The sequence below is a fragment of the Centropristis striata genome, chromosome 2 (assembly GCF_030273125.1).
Source record: "Centropristis striata isolate RG_2023a ecotype Rhode Island chromosome 2, C.striata_1.0, whole genome shotgun sequence".
Classification (NCBI taxonomy): Eukaryota; Metazoa; Chordata; class Actinopteri; order Perciformes; family Serranidae; genus Centropristis; species Centropristis striata.
The window spans coordinates 21,703,782-21,729,109 of NC_081518.1; the positions used below are offsets into that span (position 1 = coordinate 21,703,782).

Consider the following 25,328-nt stretch of genomic DNA (forward strand, 5'->3'; position numbering starts at 1 on the left):
AAAGCTGCCCAACATGCTACGAAATATTCTGGTGCTCCACTGCCTGCAGCTGGTGCCCTTGTTCTTCTTCTCCCCTGCTCCTCAGACAGCCTGAGGTGGTGATTCTTAGAGATGGTGGATGCAAGCAGCCAAATTGTGTTCCTGTGTGGGCTCAGACTTAGAGATGAAGAGCTCAGGCTTTCAGAGGTAGCTGCGAAGTGGAGCCACTGAGGGCAGGAGTTTAGTTAGAGGGGAATGCCCGAGGCCCAGAACTGGACCAATTGTATCTCTGATCTGGCCTGGGAACACCTTGGGGTTCCACAGGAAGATCTGAAATATGTTGCTGGGGAAAGGGACGTCTGGAATACTTAGTCTGCTACCTCGCGACCCAGCCCAGATTAGGTGGAAGAAAATGGATTGATGGATATCTTGCATTTTATTTTTTTATCAAATTTAGATTGTTCCGCCTTAATGTATCAATATATATATATTTGTTATCTTAATTGTGCTGCAGCTGATTAATTTAGGTTATCAATCATTTGATTTATAAAATGACCCGACCAAGATTAAGAGAATAAAAAAGCATGGTCCAATAAATTCTTTCAGCCCAGGATTTGTTTGACTGTCTCTTCTTCTTCTGTTTAGATAACTGTTATTTCATTGAACATACACTCTACAAACACGAAAAATTTAACTTAACCTATAAATTCTCGTAATTAATTCAATATTTACAACTTTATTCTCGTAATTAATTCAATATTTTAGAGATATAAAGTACAATGTAAACTAAAAGTGATAGAGCAGAAAAAAGGAGGAGAGAAATAAGCCTAAGCTCTTTGATTCTTATAGATTAATGCCAAATATGGACTTTATTTTAATGCTAAACATTTTCTGTCATTAGATCTTCAGTATGTGGTGGATTCTTTCCTTTAACAGCTCCAGTTTTCTCCTCAGACAACATTACAGCCTCTCTGTCTCAACTCTTTAACCCTCCTGTCCGACTTGCTTTATCCCTGCTGTATATCTGTCCTGTGTCTGTGTGTTCAGGCAGATTTGTGTGTGTGTGTGTGTGTGTGTGTGTGTGTGTGTGTGTGTGTGTGTGTGTGTGTGTGTGTGTGTGTGTGTGTGTGTGTGTGTGTGTGTGTGTGTGTGTGTGTGTGTGTGTGTGTGTGTGTGTGTGTGTGTGTGTGTGTGTGTGTGTGTGTGTGTGTGTGTGTGTGTGTGTGTGTGTGTGTGTGTGTGTGTGTGTGTGTGTGTGTGTACACTGAGGAAGGCTGTGAGACTGGAGGGCTCTGGCTGCCCTTCAGCACATATGCCACCCATCAGGGAGGTCAGAGCATCCTGGCTGCCTGAGAGCGAGCAGGGCTCCAGTCTGGAGGGGAAATAATGTTTTTTCCCGCAACACACATTTTTACTCGGGTGAGAAGTTAATGAAAAATGTCTCTACGGCTTTAAGAGTAATTCCACTTGAATGCAGCAGAGACATTTAATAGAGGAACTGATGATAAACTGACAGCTTCAGCTATTTCTTTGCTGTTTTGGGCTATTTTGGGTGTTTTTAAATCCTTTTCATTCTGCCTGTTAATACCACTTTAAAATAATGTTTTCCCATGCCATGTTGGGTTCATTTTCTTCAGCACAACCTCACCTATATGACCTGATAATTATTGTTTCTCTCTGACTTATTGGAATCATAGACTGCATAAATAATGGACGTAGTCACCGTGATGTCACTCGTTGGTTTGTGGCCCGTTTATGTTTATCGTTACACTCGTCACCATCTTGTTTCGATTATGGGGAACAGACCATACCTGGACTGTGGAGGAGTGAGAGGGATCTGATCACTGACTACAGGCCTCTCTACACCTTAACCTGACTGAGAGAAGTCACTGCTAATTCATGTTAGCTAGGGGTGGGCGATATGGCCCTAAAAGATTATCACGATATTTCAGAGTATTTTCGCGATAATTATATTCTTGACGATATCAAAAATACTGAAAAATATATAGAAAATTATTTTTTAGTCCGTGTAAATAAATAAAAATTGTACAACAAAATAAAAATTAATCATAAATCTAAATGCAGTGTAAATTGCAAATCTCAACAGTTGCCAAATACAAAAAAATTACTTACTTGAGTATTAGCGAATAATAATAAAAAATAACCTTCTAGGGGGTTTGGGGGCCCCCTGGGAGAAAATTTTGTACATTTTATAGTACAATGTGATCAATCTCGTCCACTTTGAGAGCTAAATGTGAGCAAACACCTCACAAACACATCATTGCCTATTTTGATTAATTATTGTAAAGGAGAATAAAGGTTCTTCTATGTTTTATTTAAGGCATCTTATTTTGACAGTCTTCTTGTAATTTCTGTGGTGGATTCTGTGCTCTTATTTTGAAAGCTGCATTTGTGAAGCGAAAGGAAGTAATAGTAGCTTTTTGTGATTAAAACAACTTTAATTGTTAGCTAATGTTAGCTTGCGGCTAACGAACGGCACAATGCAACAGTGTGTTTGGACCGTTTGGACCTCTGACAGGACAGGTTGACAGTATTTAGATCGGCTCATGCACACACAGACGCACAGAGAGAGAGAGGGGACGGGACTGATACATTACAGACAGGTAGGTGCTTGTTTTGAAGCGCAGTGGGAGGGCAGCTCGGGATATTCAGTGCGTGCGTGCGCATGTCTCGGAGGAGGACAGAGAGGTGGGTATAACTTTATAACTTTATGTTATGAATAGTGTAGATATACTTTCAGTAGCTTGAAATGTGACGTTAGAGCAGCACAAGAGACTCTGGTGGGCCGCCAAGGTCTAGGTAATTAATAGGAAATCCTTACGCCACTTTGTCAAGAAGTAGGGCATGTTGCCAATATCGTGATATGCATTTTTTTTACCCATAAAAAAAATATACCGGTATTATCGTGAACGATACGATATGGCACACCCCTAATGTTAGCATTAATTGGAGCATTAACTGGGATGTTAGTTTTGGCAAAAAAACAAAAACAATATGTTTGTTACTTACCTCAGAAAAATGACCAGCGACTCCTTGGAGTGTCTGTTAGTCCAACCAAATGCTGAACAAGACATTTTTATTGAACAAAAAGTTCAAATAAACTGTCATTAAGTGAGAATACAGTGAAAGGGTCAAAGTTATGAGACCAAACCAGTGAATGTCTTTTTAAAAAACATCTATAAAACATTATATATAACTTTATTGACACGTTGCCGTGGATACTCATTGTTATACTTCTCTCCTGATGACAGCTCACATTGTTAGTGACCTGTCAATCAAAGGTAGCCACGCCCCAAATCATATGCTTCTTCATCTTCTATTTTCTTAAATGGGGCCATTTTTTACACAAACATCAAATTGTCTTGAAGAAGATTTTTCACTAGCGATTGAGACCATAGTGTTATTTAAAAAAAATTCTGAGGTAATGAATCAAGTGAGAAGTTTCTCTTTTTGTATTGAAATGAATGGACTCAAATGCTTCTGCAGCCGCCGTCAACACCCCCTGCTGGAATTTTTGGTAGAATGCAGCCTAAGGCACTTCCTGGTTTGCTCCCCTGCTCGGAGGTTGCCGCCTGATTGGAATAAACATTTTGAACACAAAAAAACATACAATTGGAAAAGCCGAACATCTAGTTCTGTATTTTTATCCTAAATATATTTGACCTTATCTCCGGTTTAACTTGTTATATCTTCATCAAACAAAAACTGACATGGACCTTCAAGTCAGTACTTTAGAGGGAAGCTGACTGCTTTATTTTTACTGTAACATCAAGAAGAAATCATGATCGGTGACTCCAGAGGGTTAAAATCTGTGCACAAAAAACGTTTATGAACGCTGATAATCTGCCGACCTTTCGTGTGATTGCACTGTTAGATCTCCATCCTGCCTTCATGGTTGTGTTTTCTGTATGTGAGCCTGTCAGCCATGATGACTGTGCACTCCTCCACAAGCAGCATATTAGTATTCAAGGCACAGATGAGGAGGAGCCGTAGTGTTACAGGCAGCAGACTCAATCCTGCAGACTCCTTGTGGGTGCAGTGAGAGGGGGTTTCTGAAACGTAAATAAGAATCTGGAGTGAATCTCCAAACCCTCTGAGCATTAGAGTCTCTGAAGGACGGTTCAAAAGGACTGACCTTCGATTGGAGGGTGCAACCCCCTCTGAGTGGCTGTTTTTACTGCCTGCATCTGATCAATTTTCCAATGTGACCTTTTGCAAGTCAGCAGAGAAGCAGCCCACCTCTTCAGCCGACCTGCGAACTCTCCCGTGGCTTTAATCCAGAGCCAGTCAGGCATATATGCAATATAAAGAAGCCAGTGGAGCATAAAGACGTATTATTATTTCTTGGAAGAGCAGGATGAAATGTTTTAATAGCGATAACGAGAATCTTTTTAATGGTCACTCTCCTCGGCGCCTTTGTGTCCACAGTTTCCACAGTTCCCCTCTCCACAGCAAGAGACCTTTTTATTACCGTGTCGGTTCATTCGCTCTCACTCAAATCATGATGTCAATAGAGTCAATTCAATAAAATCTGGAGCCTGAGGAACCAGGGACGTAGATATACACAGAGCAGTTAGCAGGGCTGTGACGGTGCTGAGGGGGCTAGCAGTGTTGCCAACTTAGCGACTTTGTCTCTATATTTAGCAACTATTCAGACCCCTCTAGAGACTCTTTTTCAAAAAAGCTACGAGCGACAAATCTAGCAACTTTTTCTGGTATTTTTGCAGACTTTTGGAGACTTGATCCTACTCTTCTTAACAAGTAGCGCCGTCCCAAAGCACTCACAAGTGGCCCAGGCCTCCCACAGCAGTCTCTCCCAGCTGCAGTCAGAGCAGGAGATGTTAACCCCTCAGCGTCCAGTCTGCACCAGTCTGCAAATGAGTCAAGCATGTACGAAATTGTCGCTCAGTAGCAGCTCAGAAAGTACTGACCCGAGGCAGGTACTTTCTGAGCCGCTACTGAGCTGCTAACCGGTGGATCTTGAGTGGATCCTCTCTCCCAAACCACACCCATAGCAGCTCACTAGAGGGAAAAGTACCTAATGGAAACGCGCCTGATGTTTTGTTTTGTGGTCTTCTCTTGTGGTATTTCTCTTATGTCAAAAAATCCATCAAAGTACATAAATAAAGGCCCAAAATCAACAATAATTGTAATTCTTAAACATGCTAGAATTCTAAAATTGTATTCTTAAATAAATCAATAACAGTTTGATTGATTTTCCCTGTGAGTGCACAATAAAATTACTTGATTCAGGAGAATTTAAACGGTTTGTGATATCTTCTTCCTTCCCATTTTCGCACATGTAATTTTTTTATATTGTTCATTTTTGTTGTCTATGAGAATTGTTTATTTTTTTTTCTGTTTTTGCTCTTTTTTATTTTACTAATTACTTACATGTGTGAAATGAATCAAATCAAACCCAACACCAGATTTATTTATATTTCTTATAACTGCACTAGAAAAACTCCACATATTTGGGGGGAAATTTGTCAAAATGCAGATTTTTTTTTTGCAGAAAGAAAACCATTCATATCTACTCACAAATATTGCGTGTGTATCTGATAAATCTTCCTTCTCTGCACCAAATGTGGATTAATCCGCCACTGAAAATAGTCTCCAACAAATCCTCCTCTTTCCTCCTGATTTTCTGATTAAAACTACAAAGATCAGTTGTTTAGGAAAATACTGTAACCTTTTTTAAACATGAAAATATATTTGTGATTCCTTAAAGGATTCTTATTATTATTATTATTTTTTTTTTTTTATGAAAAGGACTTTTTTCCTCAGTAGGAACAATGGAAGTCAGTATTGAGAGGCAGATTAACACAATGATCGCTTCATACAACAGTCAGAAAACAGACAGAGGTTCTCTGCTGCGTCTGTGTCTTGATGTCGGCCTGTTTGAAGTCTGTTTGTGCCCGAGGCAGCACGGCCTTTCGGATCTGATCCCCGTCAGAAGGTTCACTCCATTGATTTTACAGCCTGAGAGCTCAGAAACGTTAGACACAGGCCTCAGAATTACTTTATTTTCAATAAATAACATAAATGTTCCCATTTTCTGCTGCTGAACAACAAAGCAATCAAACCTGTGTTCACACAGGAAATTACACCTCAGATTTCCAGTCTTTAGTCTTGCCAGAATTAAGTGTTACTGTACCAGCTCAAACTATCTTCTCTGAGCCTCAACGTAACTCCTTTTGTAAGTTAACACTGATAATGTCGTCATTTATTTTGGCCGTTCACAAGAGCTTTCATGCTTTCAACAAGGCTGATTTGGTGGAAGGATAATCTACAAACCACATCGCATGTTTCCGTAAGAATCATACAAACTCGTTCATGAGAATATGCTGCTGAGTTTGATAGTTCATCGTAATAACTCATAATAACTTTTTTTTGGACCACAAGCAAAGTGCCATCTAGTTCTATTATACTGGAGAGCAGGCAGACATCTTCAACACTCCTCACCTCAAACCAAACTATCTCGATTGATTGTTATTTGAACTGAAATGATGGACAGGGTAAGCATTTTAATCTCTTAACATCATGTTCATATTTGCATTTAGCTCAACCCAATCTGCAATATAAATATACATGTTTGCATTGCATGTTTCTGCTAACCATAGATGGCATTAAATATAGACATTTTTTACGATTTTATGGACTTTTTATTTGCAAACACATGACGCCTGCAGCACATCGTCAACATATGATGACTGTTGTTTTAAACACTGGAAATACTAAAAACGCCATGGTTAGCATTCGGCATCAAAAACTCCTGGTTTAAGGTAAAAAATAACAGGGTTATACTAACAGAAAGCTGAAACACTACAGGGCAGAATAACTGGCAAAATAGTTGCAGATCAACATCCCTGTTTTTTTCAGAAATAAATATATTAGATCTGCGCTCTGCAGTGTCATGTCAACACAGAGCTGTTTGCAACCAGTAAACCTTCCTTTGATCCACAGAGAAGTAACATCTAATATCTCCATCATCCAGTTTATTAGTGCATTAAATATTAAGGACATGAGTTTGAAGTTTAAAATGTAATATGAAGTTTTTGCTGGTAAGAAAACACCACACAGGCTGCAATAAGTTGACAGTAATTGATATTATGAGAGAGAATCCTGTAATGTTTCTGTCTGTCTGTAATGGAATTTTCCAGAACAGTGCAATGCACAGATAATCTCTGACATCATATTAAATTACTTAAATGGGATTTTGATTCTTTGTGCTTGTCTGCAGCATCCACAGTCTGTCTAGACAAATCCTGCAAATTACTGAAATACAATCCTGCAGCTGTGTGTGTGTGTGTGTGTGTGTGTGTGTGTACAGCAGTATGCCTTGAGGGACAAACTGTTTGCTTTATTCTGCTGCACACTTCTGTCTGTACGTTCATATGATGCTTCCATCTGTGTGTTTATCCGCATAGTTTACTGCAGAGAGCTGAAGCCGGATCAGATCTTATTGTGTGTGTGGAGCAGAGTGAGCAGCAATCAAAGACAAAGAGAGTAATCAATAGTATCAATAGCCTCTGTGTGCTGCTGTGTGATACAATTTGTGCTGCTGATTTGCACTGCAGTAATCTGATGACTATAAAAAAAACAAATTTACATACAGCAATTTGTGCTTTTTGACTGAGGTGTCTTGGAGTTTTTGGGTGAGAGACAACATATTGTGTGAAACTGACCTATATAACTCTTTGTCCTTTCCTTTTTTCCTTTGACTTAACAGTGAATTACTTGGCTAAAAGCTGTACCATGAGTAAAGATTATTCCTCACTTCTGTCACGGTGACGCTTTACATCTTTAACATCTTTTTCATGCAAATTGCATCTATGTAAAACCCCATTAAACCATGTTAAGTATGGACCTGTACATGTCCAAGAAGTCTGTCTTCTCTGCAGAAAAAACAGGTTTCTCTTCCAGGAATCTCTCTCTCCTTCTACAGACATCAAGCGTCTAGTTTAGATGACGTTTTGAGACATTACTGCAGAATGTCAGCAGGGATCAAGTTAGTTAAAGGGCACATATTGTGAAAAAGTAATATTCTTGTTATAAAACTTATTATTTCTGCCTCAGATATTGTTACTGCTCTTTAACAGACAAGGCTTTTGACTCCAGGTGGAACTTTGAGGTATTATATGTCTGGGCCTGTCACGATAATTACTATATTGAGTTATCGTTCGAGATATAAAAATGGACACAATAGTTTTTTTCTGTACTCAATATATTGTCGTTTACGTGCGGGACTTTTTGTGCTTTTTTGTGTTGTTTAAAATGATGCAAATGTTTGACAAGAAGTACAAAAAAACCCTATATTTCCCAAGCAGCCATTCCAGCTATTTGTATGTTTTAATAATAAAATAATATAATACATAATGATTATCTCAGTGCAACGTTTTGTTAACAGAGCCCGAAAGTCTATTTTATTTGTTTTGGTTGTAGTTTATATAGTTTTTATATATTTTAATATTTCTTTTCCACATTTCAATTCCAATGTTTAATATTCTCAAGATTAAAAAATGCATTGCTATGGAAAAGGATGTACTTATTATGCTCTATTATGGTTATAAAACTAAAACAACATCGATACAACGATACTATCGTTTATCGTGATAGTTTCTGGGAAAACATGTCCTAAAAATGTGATATTGTGACGAGCCTGATTATGTCAATAATATATAATAACGTCTAAAACAGAGCAGCACAGATGTTGTATGAATGAAGATAGAAATGTATAAATGTTTGGGGTCTGCATCACTTTCATGACTTGTTGCAGCCAGTTAGACTCCTGTGGTGGCAAGTTTAGGAAACCTGTAACGGCGAAAAAAATTACTGATATTACCTCTTTATGTCTACACAATATTTACTGGAATCAAAGGTTTAAACCACAGAAAATAGTCACTGTGACGTCACTCTTTGGTTTGTTGACTAGCATTTAAAGCCTTTTAGCCGTCAACATCTTGGTGTTTTGGAAACAAAAGTGACGACATGGTTGAGTTTGGGAGGTTGCACAGGTTACCAGCCCTGTGGAGGGACAGGTACCTTCAGCAGAGCAGATTCTACGTTACCACATACTTAATTTTGGCGAGTGAAAAAAAAGGCTTAAAAAAATGTATTTACCAGAATAAAAATAGCAGAGCTGAGACATTTTAAGGCACTTTCAAGAACTGAAAACACACTTTGAAAGGGTCAAAGTTCAAATGATGAAAACAAGGACAATGACCCAAAACAGGTGTCAGCAACTTTAACTAACAAAAGAGCCTTTTGTTGACCAAAAAAAAGAGAAAAAATGTCGGAATGGAGCCACAAACCTTAATTTAAGTCTTATAATGAAGATAAAACAGCCTACTGAGTCTAAAGTAGCCTACCAACATTACAAATAGGTCATTTATTAATATGATTTTGTCAGAATGCAAATAAGAGGCTTGAAACTGAAGAAATATTTCAGGAGATTTGGAGTCCAAAGCTAACCTAGCCTGGGAAACTCAGAACCGCTAATTGTGGCTGACTAAAATGTTAAAACATCTTTTTAATGCTATGTATAAGCTAGACATTTTTACAATTGAAGAATACAAAGTGCTTGGGGTATACACCAATGATAAATGAAAAGTAACTTGTAAAGAAATAACTATTTAGTGTCGTATAATTTGTTTGTCACAGCCACAGGGAGCAGACGGCCTTAAGAGCCACATGAGACTCTGGAGCCGCAGGTTGTTGACCCCTGCCCCAAAAACAGGTTCACAGCTGATTAATTACCATGAGTACAAATTGCTGCATCTCTGTCCTGATCCATGTCTGTATTCAAAAATGAACAGCTGCCTTTTTAGACTGTCTTTTAGTCCAACCAAGCACATTTTTAGGCGACCAAAATGAACTTTCATGAACTGTAAAACACACTGTGATGCAGAACCTAATCCTTATCTATTTGCTGTATTGAAAAAGACTTGAAACTAACGATTGAGACCATAAACTCATGAGAATATTTACTGAGGTCACAAATCAAGAGTAATTTCTCTAATTCTCTACTGTCATATACAGTCAAGGAAAAATTATTAGACCACCCTTGTTTTCTCCATGCTTTCTTGTTCATTTTAATGCCTGGTACAACTAAAGCTATATTTGTTTGGACAAATATAATAACAACAAAAATAGCTGGTAAGAGTTTAATTTAAGAGCTGATATCTAGACATTTTCCATGGTTTTCTTTAATGATTTTGGTTATTATAAATAAAACCATGGAAATGTCTAGATATCAGCTCTTAAATTAAACTCTTATCAGCTATTTTTGTTGTTATCATTATATTTGTCCAAACAAATGTACCTTTAGTTGTACGAGGCATCAGAATGAACAACAAATTGTAGAAAACTATGGTCTAATAATTTTTCTGTGACTGTAAACTGACTTCTGACTCCTTTTTGCAGCCAGTGGAGTCGCCCTCTGCTGGCTGTTAGAAAGAATGCAGATTTCAGGCTCTTCTGCATTGGCTTCACTGTTCAGACCCGGAGTTTGCTGCTTGTTATAAACAGATATAAATACATCAGTGCACAGCCAGATATGAGATCAGTCCCTGCAGTGGCTGGAGAAACATTCTGCTCTCTGCATCTGTGAGTCTGCAGCAGCACTGAGCTGTAAAAATCAACATCAGGATGAGGAGAGCGATAAGGAGGAAAAAAGAGTGAGCTGAGTGAGAGGGAGGGAGCAGAGAAACAGGATGAATCTGTGATAAAGGTGAGACTGAAGCAAAGTAACAAAATGATAGTGGTAATTGTTCGTGAGCAGAAAAGAACAATTAATGGAGAACATTGAATTATTCATGCAGCTGCAGCCTGAATAGCCAGAGTCAAACAAAGACTAATGGCTGCTACGTTTGACAGATAAAGGTGATAAAACTGTTAAAATTCCAGCTGAAAAGTGCTGATTAACAGAGGAACATGTTGGTGTGTGGCATGAACAAAAATGTGAGCTCAGAGATGGCCGAGCATCCTGAGAGAGACGATGACGTAATGTGCAATCATGCAGAGCTGGATCGATCCGAGCAGCATCCAATAACCTAAAAATCATCAAAGTTTGACCTCTGACTTAACATTAAAGGTTTCATCTTGCATTTAATATTCATTCTCCAAAGTCAGCAATGCTCTAAAAGCAAATACACATTATGAATGACTAAATATAGGTTTAAATTGATGAGATGAAATTGAGTTCAACATTTTTGGGGAAATATATTGACTTTCTTTCATGCTGATAGTGAGCTTAAGCAGGCTAACAGCCTCCTAACTCTTCCAGCCACCTACACCAAGCTAAAGCATCCAACACTGTTAAAGCAAAGACAAGAAACTTTAATTTTGTGTTTTTTGTGTGGTTTTGCCGCCCCCTGTGGGCAAAAGTGGTAGTATTTCCTCAAGCACCATCGCCTGTTATTGTAAGAGATCTTGATCTGGTTGCACATGCATTCTTTTATGACCTGAAATTATTTTTAATACTATTTTACTTTTTTTTTCTACAGCCGTTTGCAGGATGCATAGTGATGTTATGTATCTGTTTATGGCTATGTAAGATTAATAAGTGTAATATGATGATGGAGAAACTTCATCTTAGTTTAAGCCACCTGCTTCCTTTTAACTACCCTAAAAATGTAAACTTGGGCACCTCAAGGCTAAGTCCAGTTGATCTTTGTCTGTTTTCGTGGAGAATCAGATCCACCGAACACACAGAAAATGACTCAATCTTCTCCCAAATGGTCTTGTTTGCTTATTTAGAGCCATATAGAGTCACTAGACTTTAGATGTGTTGGCAGGGAGATTTTTTTTACATTTTGGAGAAAGCCGGGCTGCCTGTTTCCAGCCCCTGCAACAAGCTAAATCATCCCACACTGTGTTAAAGCAACAACAAGAAACTTTAATTTTGTGTTTTTGTGTGTTTTTGGCGCCCCGTGTGGACAAAAGTGGTAGTGTTTCCATGAGCACCACCGCCTCTTGTTGTAAAGATCTTTATCTGGTTGCATGTGCATTCGTTTGTTACCTGCAGTTATTGAGTGTGCTTGAAAGAGCACATAATATACTATCTTCCGGGCTTGATCCTAGATTTTATTCTCCAGTTTCTTCCATGTTTTTTTTGGTCGACTACTCCTCCCAAAGTTTTGGTTGCACATACACACTAAAAAGGTATCAAATCGACCGGCTAGGCCATGACAATAGTGCTATGACTTTTCTAAGGATTTTGGCAAACGGTTTTCAAATTATTTGGCAAAAACACGCAAAAAATCCCCCCAGTGTACCCTATGGAGAGGCTAGAGTTGATGACATCACCACTAGAGTGCAGAGGGAGAGAAAAATTTGTCAAAAAATACATTTGGAAACTGAGGCCGCAAATGCCACTCTACAGAAATAATTTATACATAGAAACATAGGAAAATTCGCCTTCTTACTCACATTGGCCTGCTGAAGCTGTCAGAGTTATAGTTTGGGCGTAGGACACACAGATGAACAACCAACACCACCCATAGCCTCATAGACCGATATGTTAGAAAGGAGGGAAAATTACTGGAGGAAAGCAGAGGTACCATTTTTTTCTGATCGCTCTAAAAAACAATTTCTTCATTTTTCTCCACAAAACACTTATGTAGATGTTCAGGAAGAACTCAGGATGCTCAAAGTGAAGTCGGATCAATGATAGGAGCTACGGTTTGGTCAAAAATGCTTTCTATTTGAGGGGAACTTTTTGCTGTTTTTTCTGTCTGTGGCGTCAATTTTCTAGTTTTTAATACTATTTATATTTTCTTTACTACAGCTGTTTGCAGCATGCATAGTGATGAAATGTATCCATTTGGGTGTTCTAATAATTGTAATATGAGGATGGTGAAACAAAGTCATCTTTAGTTTTAACTGCCCTAGAAATTTAAACTTGTGCTCCCCAGTAAATCATTTTGTCCGTTTTCATAAAAAAAAAAAAAAACTTTTTTTTTTTTTAAAAACTCCTTAATTTGATAAATGGACCAAATGAAGCTAATTGCCTTCTGGCGCAAACTCCACATTTAAAGAAGTATTTCAACATGTTAGGAAATATGTTTATGTGCTAAGAGAGTTAGAAAATGAGAAGATCAACTGACCCTTTAATCTCTTCAAAGGTGCACTGATTATTTTTTTTGCACAACAGACTCAGTTTTCTTATCATTATGAGAACTGCTCAGCCTGTAAAAACAGTTGTATAATGTCTTTTTGTGGCTCCAGAGGCCGGCACAGAATTTGAAAGACTTGGCCAATTACCAGGCAGGAAAGGCAAAAAAATAATACTATATATTGCATTGTGGGAAATGTATGATCCAGTGATTTTGGAGCTTGACTACATACCATAAATTAAGATGTCTCAGCCTCTGTTACTGTAACTTTGACCATTCTTTTAAAAAATCTACTCCTATCCCTTTAAGATTGATTTCTTTCAGCAGTAGATTGCTGATAAAACTTTATTTATGATATCTGTACGTTACAAACCTTCCCACAGTGCTGATGTGCTTATTTCCTCTCTTTATGTAACACAAGCAGCCAGAGAAGTGTGTGTAGGAGGACGGACGTGCACCGAGATCTAACTGCTTTAAAAAAGCTTTTCTTAGTGAACACTCGGTTCCATTTACTGAGCAGGAGCTTCTTCTCTTCTCAGCTGTACGCTTGACCCCTTTCAGCTACAGTAAAAGCTGAATAGTTATTGTAAATGCAGGCAACAAAAGCGTTTCCTTTGTAAATACTACAGCCAGCAGTAACAGCAGTAACAGCAGTAACATCGCGGCCTGATGCACATTAACACTGGCTCCAGTCACCACACGGGGCCTGATCTGATACTCCCCCAACAGATAGTGTTCACATTCAGCCCTTATTGATTCCCACTCTGACATGCAGTCTGCATACGAGAGCCTGATCAATGCAGGCTGCAGCGTCTCAGGATCCATAGGAAAAACCTTGTGCATATGTGTAGAGAGAGGACAAAGAGATGTAGAGACAAAAAGGACGTGCTTTTGTCCATACAGTCTGCTGTGCTGTGTGTCTCTCTGCAGCCCGGCTGCATGGAGACAGATGATAAGCTGATCGGCAGGTAGCAGCACATTAAATACCTCCAGCTGGACTCTGATACCATCACAGCTCACAGCTGACAGTTATCGTCAACAAACAACAAAAAGAGATAAATGCTCGTGGACCTCAGTGACACAAACAGCGTGCACACCCTGCAGAATACAGTAAGACATGGTTTTTATATACAGTCATGGAAAAAATTATTAGACCACATTTTTTTCCCTTGCTTTCTTGTTCATTTTAATGCCTGGTACAACTAAAGGTTAATTTCTTTGGACAAATATAATAACAAAAATAGCCGATAAGAGTTTAATTTAAGAGCTGATATCTAGACATTTTCCATGGTTTTCTTGATAATGATTTTGGTTATTATCAAGAAAACCATGGAAAATGTCTAGATATCAGCTCTTAAATTAAACTCTTATCAGCTATTTGTGTTATTATATTTGTCCAAACAAATGTACCTTTAATTGTACCAGGCATTCAAATGAACAAGAAATTGAAGAAAACAATGGTCTAATATTTTTTTCCATGACTGTATAATATAATGAAGTGAGACTGACCTTTGACCTGTGAGGAAAACTGGGCGGTGTGTCTGGTCTCAAACAGCTGCAGCTCCTTGTTCAGGTCACAAACGGTCAGATCAACGTTCCACGAACGTAAACCTGTTTAAAAAGCAAAACGACATCAATGGTGGAAGAAGTATTCAGATCCAAAGTACTGATACCACACTGAGAAATTACTCCATTACAAGTAAAAGTCCTGTATTCAAAAGTACAAAAGTTTCAGAAAATGTACCTAAAATATAAAAAGTAAAAGTATTCATTCTGCAGAATGACCCCACTCAAATGATTTATGTTCTAAATATATTATTGGATTATTATAATTGATGCATTTATGTATATAAGCAGCATTTTTCTGTTGTCAGGTAGTCACTGTTGTCATTGTAACTACTTAATATTGTTTTATGTGGTTTAATCACAATCGGTTTTACTGCAAAATCGTTTCCATACAAATCATTTGCTGGTGTTTTGGTGCAAAAGAACGAAGTACTAAATATAAACATAGTAAGGAAACAAGTACCTCAAGTAAAAAAAAAAACAGCAGAACAGACAATATTTAAGATATACAGTACTGTGCAAAAGTGTGAAAAAAGCTGTAAAATAAGAATTATTTCAAAAATAGAAATGTAAATAGTTTATTTTCATCAGTTAACAAAATGCAAAGTGTGTGAACAAGAAGAAAAAAAATCTTAATTAAAATCAATATTTGATGTGACCACCCTCTGCCTTCAAACCAGCATCAATTCTTCTAGGCATCTATTCACACCTGCCTTTTGTACAGTACTGTATATAACGAATGGAAACAGTAGAAACAGTATGTACCAATATGGTGGTAATTTATAAACATGCATAATCATTTTTAATTGATCATGTTTTTCGTGTATTATTTTTACTGGGTTTTTCTAGTGTTTTACTACATTAAGTGCAAAAAAAATTACTTTTGATACAAATATTAACCATAAAAAATGACCTTGAAGTCTGTGAATTAAGATAATGGAACATTATAGATGTTTTTTCCTTTTATTATTTCAATTGACTATTTAAATTAATTATGTTAAATTAAAGTGAATTCTGTGTAAAAATAAAAACAAATCGAATCATGTTGCTGAATGTAGGGGGGGTGTGGGGGTGGGTTGGTTGGTTGGGTGAGTGTGTTAAATACTGATATTTACTGTATATGTTATACAGTAAATGTAAAATACAGATATTTACTGTATATTTTATACAGTAAATGTAAAATACCGATATTTACTGTGTATTTTATACAGTAAATATAAAATACTGATATTTACTGTTTATTTTATACAGTAAATATAAAATACAGATATTTACTGTATATTATTTTAAAGAAACTATCAGTCAAATAACTTTTCTTTTTTTTAAAACTTTTTTTCCCCTGATTTTTTTAACATTTATTTTTAAAAAAATTATTTTATTTTTTTTACATATAATTGACTGTAATCTAACCATTGAGAACAACAGCAATTAAATAATACTGTAAAAAATAATAATAATAAAATAAAATAAAAACCTTTAATGCCCCATTATATTAATTTACATTACATTTTTTATTTGTATTTTTTTGGTATTTGTACTGTTAAATCTCGACCTGAAAAGAAACTAAAGCTGTCAGCTAACTGTAGTGGATTTAAAAGTACAATATATCCCTCTAAAATGTAGAGAAGTAGAAGTATAAAGTTACATAAAATGGAAATACACAAGCAAAGTACAAGTACTTGAGTAAATGTAGTTAGTTACACTCCAGCACTGAACTGCATGAAAGATATTTTTATTATCATGCACAACCTGTCACTCTGACTGTTTCTTCAGCAGCATCTTTGTCTTCAGAGAATCAGCTGACTGGCAGCGATAAACTGAAGCATTTCTATTTTTACTGCAGTTTTACACTAAAAGTAAAGGCACAGAAAAGAAACGACTTGTCACATCCAGCCCTCCTGCAGCTCTCCTCCCTGTCCTCAGCTTCTCTTAAGACAGTAACCTGAACCAGTGCTGCTCCCGCCTCTCACTCATCCTGCTCCTGACTGTGATGTTGTTACACTGCAGAGTGACCGTCCTGTTTCCTCTGCAGGCTTGTGGCCTGTAAAGCCCTTGAGAAGTCTCTGGGTCGCCACATAAACATGAGCTTAAAAGAGCCTTTGCTGCAGTTAGCAGAAGGCTAAACTATCAGCTACATTTTCTCTAAAACTCCTTTATTAGGGCCCGAGCAGGCAACGACCTGCGAGGTCCCTATTGTATTTCGAATGATTATTTATTAGGGCCCGAGCAGGCAACGACCTGCGAGGTCCCTATTGTATTTCGAATGATTATTTATTATTAGGGCCCGAGCAGGCAACGACCTGCGAGGTCCCTATTGTATTTCGAATGTTTATTTATTATTAGGGACCGAGCACTAACAGTGCGAGGACCCTATTGAAATTGGTCCGTTTCTTATTATTATTCTTTTTCATAACCAATAGTAATTGCCTTTTTGGGGGCTTTATCATATTCAAAAAGTCATCAAATTTGGAATATACATAAATCTCACGTGAAATTTACATATTCTAGTTGTCGCGGGAATGGGCGTGGCAAAATGACTCAACAGCGCCCCCTTGAAAGTCAAGAAAATTCAGCCCCTCGCACAGGAATGTCGTAGAGACACGAAATTTGGTACATACATATATCATGGGAAGACGCACCAAAAAGTCTCAAGAACCCATACCCTAAAATGTACAGGAAGTCGGCCATCTTGGATCGAAAATGGCATTTCCTGCTGTTTTTGGCCATTTCCACGTCGCATACTTTAACGAACTCCTCCTACATATTTTACCCGATCAACTTCAAACTTGGTCAGTACCATCACAAGGCCTTTGGGATCAAAAGTTATTGAAAGCTTTACCGACGGTCACACTATGTGGGCGTGGCATGGCGGCAAAATATGGCATCTCGCCATAAAACACGAGATCGTTATAACTTTCCCATTCTTTGTCCTATCTGCTACAAATTTCTCATGCTTCATCACAGTCCAGCCCTTAACACTTCTACATAACAATATTTCATAAAGCCCCGCCCCTTATGCTTTATCCACGCCCCCTTTTACAAAATGACCACGTTGCGTATTTTACATAACTCCTCCAACAGATTTCGTACCATTGACTTCAAACTTGGTCAGTACCATTACAAGGCCTTTGGGATCAAAAGTTATTGAAAGCTTAACAGACGGTCACACTATGTGGGCGTGGCATGGCGGCAAAATATGGCGTCTCGCCATGAAACACGAGACTGTATAACTTCACCATACATTGTCTCATCTGGCCCAAAATTCTTACACGTGATGAGGGTCCACCTCTGAACACACCAACATGTCAATATTGACACACAGTCATAGCGCCCCCAGCTGGCAACAGGAAGTAACAACTTTAACGCCTAGCCCCAGCAGTAGGTTTCACGTAGAGACACGAAATTTGGTACACACATTAATCATGTGGAGACGCACCAAAAAGCCTCTTGGACCCATACCTCAAACCCAACAGGAAGTCCGCCATCTTGGTTTGAATATCGCACTTGTCATCGTTTTTGGCCATTTCCAGGTCGCATACTTTAACGAACTCCTCCTACAGATTTCACCCGATTTACTTCAAACTTGGTCAGTACCATCACAAGGCCTTTGGGATCAAAAGTTATTGAAAGCTTTACCGACGGTCACACTATGTGGGCGTGGCATGGCGGCAAAAAATGGCATCTCGCCATAACACACGAGACTGCATAACTTGACCATACATTGTCCAATCTGTCCCAAATTTCACACACGTGATTAGGGTCCAGCCCGCAACTCAGGTTACTACTTCCCCATGAGCTCCTGAGGCTCGCTGCAAAATTTTGGGCGATGACCACTAGGTGGCGCACTTTAAATTGAAGTATTTTATATCTCCACTTCGGTTGGTCGGATTAACAGTAAACTTGGTAGACTTATTGTCAATGCCCTCCTGAGGATAACCCTTGAACATTTTATTGATCTGCCCCTAGGTGGCGCTCTGGTTGCAGTTTAATTTAATGAGTGCCACTGTGCCCAGACCATAAGACTTAAGGTAATGAAATTCATAGGGGTGGTATAGACTGGCCCCTGGAACACACACACCCTGACGGCAGCATGCCCCGACACGCATGTACTGCGAGGGCCCGTTCAGTACTGCGCGCAGTCCTAGTTTTTATTATTAGGGCCCGAGCAGGCAACGACCTGCGAGGTCCCTATTGTATTTCGAATGTTTATTTATTATTTTTATTATTATTCTTCTTCCCAAATGATCGCATATTTCACTGCCTGAACATACCCCAAAACTCATGAAACTTTAAATATAAGTCAGACATGGTGAAAAATTTTATAATCTATTGTCATCCTGAATTTTCACCACTAGGTGGCGCTATAATAAAGGAAAGTGCGTTTAGGCTAATAACTTCCACATACTTTATCACACATTCAAAAAACTTATATCCACGCGTTCACTGAGTTGTGCTGAATCTCGTGATATAGGCCACTCCCATTTTCGCCTACCGTTTTTTTTCGCAAATTCGCGAAATGTCGCAAACCTACTTTTTCGAACTCCTCCTAGGCAATTTCATCGTTTTGCACCAAACTTTGCACACAGCATCTATGGACCCTCATGACAAAAAGTTATTAAAAGAATTTTGATTACCCAAAGGATACTCAATTTATTAAATAACAACTTCCTGCAGGTGGCGCTATTTTCAACACAAAACACAAAGTGTTGCATATCTCCACATTGGTGTGTCTGAATGACATGAAACTCAGGTTACTACTTCCCCATGAGCCCCTGAGGATCTCTGCAAAATTTTAGGCGATGACCACTAGGTGGCGCTCTTTAAATTGAAGTATTTTATATCTCCAAATCGGTTGGTCGGATTAACACCAAACCTGGTATACTTATTGTCAATGCCCTGTTGAGAATAACCCTTGAAGGTTTTATTGATCGGCCCCTAGGTGGCGCTCTGGCAGCAGTTTAATTTAAAAAATGCCACTGTGCCCAGACCATAACACTTAAGGCAATGAAATTCATAGGGGTGGTGTAGACTGGCCCCTGTAACGCACAAACCCTGACGGCAGCATGCCCCGACACGCATGTACTGCGAGGGCCCGTTCAGTACTGCGCGCAGTCCTAGTTTTTATTAGGGCCCGAGCAGGCAACGACCTGCAAGGTCCCTATTGTATTTCTAATGATTATTCTTTTTATTATTTTTCTCGTACCCAAATGATCGCATATTTCACTGCCTGAACATACCCCAAAACTCATGAAACTTTAAATATAAGTCACACCTGGCGAAAAATTTTATAATCTATTGTCATCCTGAATTTTCACCACTAGGTGGCGCTATAATAAAGGAAAGTGCGTTTTGGCTAATAACTCCCACATACTTCATCGCACATTCAAAAAACTTATATCCACGCGTTCACTGAGTTGTGCTGAATCTCGTGATATAGGCCACTCCCATTTTCGCCTACCGTTTTTTTTCGCAAATTCGACAAATGTCGCAAACCTACTTTTTCGAACTCCTCCTAGGCAATTTCATCGTTTTGCACCAAACTTTGCACACAGCATCTATGGACCCTCATGACAAAAAGTTATTAAAATAATTTTGATTACCCAAAGAATACTCAAGTTATTAAATAACAACTTCCTGCAGGTGGCGCTATTTTCAGCACAAAACACGAAGTGTTGCATATCTCCACATTGGTGTGTCTGAATGACATGAAACTCAGGTTACTACTTCCCCATGAGCCCCTGAGGCTCGCTGCAAAATTTTGGCCGATGACCACTAGGTGGCGCTCTTTAAATTGAAGTATTTTATATCTCCAAATCGGTTGATCGGATTAACACCAAACTTGGTATACTTATTGTCAATGCCCTCCTGAGGATAACCTTTGAAGGTTTTATTGATCGGCCCCTAGGTGGCGCTCTGGCGGCAGTTTAATTTAATAAGTGCCACTGTGCCCAGACCATAAGACTTAAGGCAATGAAATTCATAGGGGTGGTATAGACTGTCCCCTGTAACGCACACACCCCGACAGCAGCATGCCCCAACACGCGTGTACTGCGAGGGCCCGTTCAGTACTGCGCGCAGTCCTAGTTAGGGCCCGAGCAGGCAACGACCTGCGAGGTCCCTATTGTATTTCGAATGATTATTCTTTTTATTTTTCTCGTACCCAAATGATTGCATTTTTCAATGCCTGAACATACCCCAAAACTCACGAAACTTTAAATATAAGTCACACATGGCGAAAAATTTTATAATCTATTGTCATCCTGAATTTTCACCACTAGGTGGCGCTACAATAAAGGAAAGTGCGTTTTGGCTAATAACTCCCACATACTTTATCGCACATTCAAAAAACTTATATCCACGCGTTCACTGAGTTGTGCTGAATCTCGTGATATAGGCCACTCCCATTTTCGCCTGGAGTTTTTTTTCACAAATTCGCGAAATGTCGCAAACCTACTTTTTCGAACTCCTCCTAGGCAATTTCATCGTTTTGCACCAAACTTTGCACACACCATCTATGGACCCTTATGACAAAAAGTTATTAAAAGAATTTTGATTACCCAAAGAATACTCAACTTATTAAATAACAACTTCCTGCAGGTGGCGCTATTTTCAACACAAAACACAAAGTGTTGCATATCTCCACATTGGTGTGTCTGAATGACATGAAACTCAGGTTCCTACTTCCCCATGAGCCCCTGAGGATCTGTGCAAAATTTTGGGGGATGACCACTAGGTGGCGCTCTTTAAATTGAAGTTTTTTATATCTCCACATTGGTTGGTCGGATTAACACCAAATTTGGTATACTTATTGTCAATGCCCTCCTGAGGATAACCCTTGAAGATTTTATTGATCAGCCCCTAGGTGGCGCTCTGGCGGCAGTTTAATTTAATAAGTGCCAATGTGCCCAGACCATAAGACTTAAGGCAATGAAATTCATAGGGGTGGTATAGACTGGCCCCTGTAACGCACAAACCCCGACGGCAGCATGCCCCGACACGCGTGTACTGCGAGGGCCCGTTCAGTACTGCGCGCAGTCCTAGTTCTTTTTATTTTTCTTCCCCCCAAATGATCGCATATTTCACTGCCTGAACATACCCCAAAACTCATGAAACTTTAAATATAAGTCACACCTGGTGAAAAATTTTATAATCTATTGTCATCCTGAATTTCCACCACAAGGTGGCGCTATAATAAAGGAAAGCGCGTTTAGGCTAATAACTCCCACATACTTTATCGCACATTCAAAAAACTTATATCCACGCGTTCACTGAGTTGTGCTGAATCACGTGATATAGGCCACTCCCATTTTCGCCTACCGTTTTTTTTCGCAAATTCGCGAAATGTCGCGAACCTACTTTTTCGAACTCCTCCTAGGCAATTTCATCGTTCTGCACCAAACTTTGCACACAGCATCTATGGACCCTCATAGCAAAAAGTTATTAAAAGAATTTTGATTACCCAAAGAATACTCAAGTTATTAAATAACAACTTCCTGCAGGTGGCGCTATTATCAACACAAAACACAAAGTGTTGCATATCTCCACATTGGTCTGTCTGAATGACATGAAACTCAGGTTACTACTTCCCCATGAGCCCCTGAGACTCTGTGCAAAATTTTGGCCGATTACCCCTAGGTGGCGCTCTTTAAATTGATGTATTTTATATCTCCACATCGGTTGGTCGGATTAACACCAAATTTGGTTTACTTATTGTCAATGCCCTCCTGAGGATAACCCGTGAAGATTTTATTGATCGGTCCCTAGGTGGCGCTCTGGCGGCAGTTTAATTTAATAAGTGCCACTGTGCCCAGACCATAAGACTTAAGGCAATGAAATTCATAGGGGTGGTATAGACTGGCCCCTGTAACGCACACACCCCAACGGCAGCATGCCCCGACACGCGTGTACTGCGCGCAGTCCTAGTTTTTATTTTTATTTTTCTTCTTCCCAAATGATCGCATATTTCACTGCCTGAACATACCCCAAAACTCATGAAACTTTAAATATAAGTCACACATGGTGAAAAATTTTATAATCTATTGTCATGCTGAATTTCCACCACTAGGTGGCGCTATAATAAAGGAAAGCGCATTTAGGCTAATAACTCCCACATACTTTATCGCACATTCAAAAAACTTATATCCACGCGTTCACTGAGTTGTGCTGAATCTCGTGATATAGGCCACGCCCATTTTCGCCTACCGTTTTTTTTCGCAAATTCGCGAAATGTCGCAAACCTACTTTTTCAAACTCCTCCTAGGCAATTTCATCGTTTTGCACCAAACTTTGCACACAGCATCTATGGACGCTCATAACAAAAAGTTATTAAAAGAATTTTGATTACCCAAAGAATACTCAAGTTATTAAATAACAACTTCCTGCAGGTGGCGCTATTATCAACACAAAACACAAAGTGTTGCATATCTCCACATTGGTGTGTCTGAATGACATGAAACTCAGCTTACTACTTCCCCATGAGCCCCTGAGGCTCTCTGCAAAATTTTGGCCGATGACCACTAGGTGGCGCTCTTTAAATTGAAGTATTTTATATCTCCATATCGGTTGGTCGGATTAACACCAAACTTGGTATACTTATTGTCAATGCCCTCCTGAAGATAACTCTTGAAGGTTTTATTGGTCGGCCCCTAGGTGGCGCTCTGGCGGCAGTTTAATTTAATAAGTGCTACTGTGCCCAGACCATAAGACTTAAGGCAATGAAATTCATAGGGGTGGTATAGACTGGCCCCTGTAACGCACAAACCCTGACGGCAGCATGCCCCGAAACGCGTGTACTGCGAGGGCCCGTTCAGTACTGCGCGCAGTCCTAGTTATTAGGGCCCGAGCAGGCAACGACCTGCGAGGTCCCTATTGTATTTCGAATGATTATTTATTTTTTTTTTTTTTATTATTATTCTTCTTCCCAAATGATCGCATATGGGTCAATGACGTATAAGGATTTTCAACAGGCCAAATTTAAAACACAAAAAAATAGCATATCTATTGCAATTGTTCAAACATTCTGAATGTTGTGCACACAGAAATTAAAATAAAAAATGAAATGAAGCGTTTTTAGTGTTTTTTTCACCTATATGAATCGGCCATGGCCTTAAAAAACGTCATGTGGTGCGACCGCGATTTATCTTAAAATTAGTTATTTTCCATAATGTGCTTAACTTTTTTTTTTACAAATTCTCAGTAATTTAAAGTGTTAAGAAACAAGTATTCAAATTTCTTTTGATATTTTTTCAATAATGATTTCATATTTTTGTTCCATAATGTTACAGTCCCGTTCTTCATTGTGCTGACACAACTATATTTCTTCTAAATTTCATTACACTGATTTGAAAAAATAAAATCTACCAGTCACCTAAGTATACTGTATCAGTGATTAATATTCCAGCTACAGAAACTAGATATTAAATTTTGAATTCAATACAGTTACTGCTTTTATTGGTCGCACCACATGATGAGTGGTCGCACCAAATGACATGAAGATGTTATATAATAAATATAGGTCAATAAACAGGTCAATAAACAATACTTTTAATACAAAACATAGAATTACATCCGATAATAATGAAATTACAATAATAACAATACAAATAAAACAATTTAATTACATTTTCAGAAACATGAAAAATCTCAAACATAAACGCACTGTGTTTTGAACAAACATTTCATATTTTACAATAAAGATCTGAATGTGCACCACACTGCCTTGGTGTCCTGAAATGTTTTTTTAATAACATTTTTAAAAGTAAAACAATCTCAAACACAAGTGCACAAAAATTGGATGTGTTTTAAACAAAGACTTCATAACCATTTTAATTTTTTTTATAAATCCATCAAACATACAGTAACTGCAGTAACTTGACAAAAGAATGAATCAATTGTGTTTATCATACTATTTTCATCAGAACCTTGTATTATAGTAAATCATGTAATCATTCACAAAGCCACAAATGTGTGCTTCTATTAAAACAGTTTGTGATGATGCATAATGATTTCATCAAACTTGAAAATCATAACATTACTTTTGGGTATTTTAATGCATATGTCAAAGTGGGGATATATTGTTAACTGCAGGCAGTTTTTAGCCCAGGCATTCATTCCTTTCTCTGTAAGCACAAGATGCAGCCCTCCATTTCTCTTTTTGTTTAGTTTTCTCTCTCTCTGTGGCAGATCATCTGACTTGACATATATAATATTTCCCTGTTGTTTTCTTCTCTGATAGCTTTCTTTTCTTCTAGCAAGGTACTCCTCTCTTACCACTGGGTCAGCATTAACACGCTGCCTATGGTGAGCGGTTTTTGTTTTGCTTGACAGTGGCATCTGGTAAAATAGATTAAAACAGTAAATAAATGACAAATTACTAATGCATACATAATTACCACAGTGAAATTGCATGCTCCATCCTTTTTTACATTTTTCTCATGATATTGTACAAAAAACTAAATGTTAAATTTCATTTCTGAAATACTGAGAAAACAATACTCAAATTGTACAAAACCTATTCCAAAAAATGTTAACATAAAGTATTTTTTGTATGTTAGTCTTAAATTAAATATAAAAGCACAATAACTGCCTATCTAGGACATATATCTATTATCAAAAACACTCTACAATGGTCGCACCACATGATAC

At 38.3% G+C, this 25,328-nt stretch overlaps 2 protein-coding genes across 2 annotated transcripts in view; one reads left to right on the forward strand and one right to left on the reverse strand.

Annotated features, from left to right (window-relative positions):
* map1aa (microtubule-associated protein 1Aa) overlaps nucleotides 1–25,328 on the reverse strand; it is a 100,274-nt gene that overhangs the window by 41,468 nt on the left and 33,478 nt on the right. Inside the window, exon 2 of the mRNA XM_059345889.1 lies at nucleotides 14,628–14,729. Within this exon, the coding sequence (XP_059201872.1) occupies nucleotides 14,628–14,729 (102 nt within the window). The remainder of the gene's footprint in view (nucleotides 1–14,627; nucleotides 14,730–25,328) is intronic.
* The window catches only part of tp53bp1 (tumor protein p53 binding protein, 1), a 153,082-nt gene that overhangs the window by 27,003 nt on the left and 100,751 nt on the right, over nucleotides 1–25,328 (forward strand). The gene's annotated exons all lie outside the window — the stretch shown is intronic.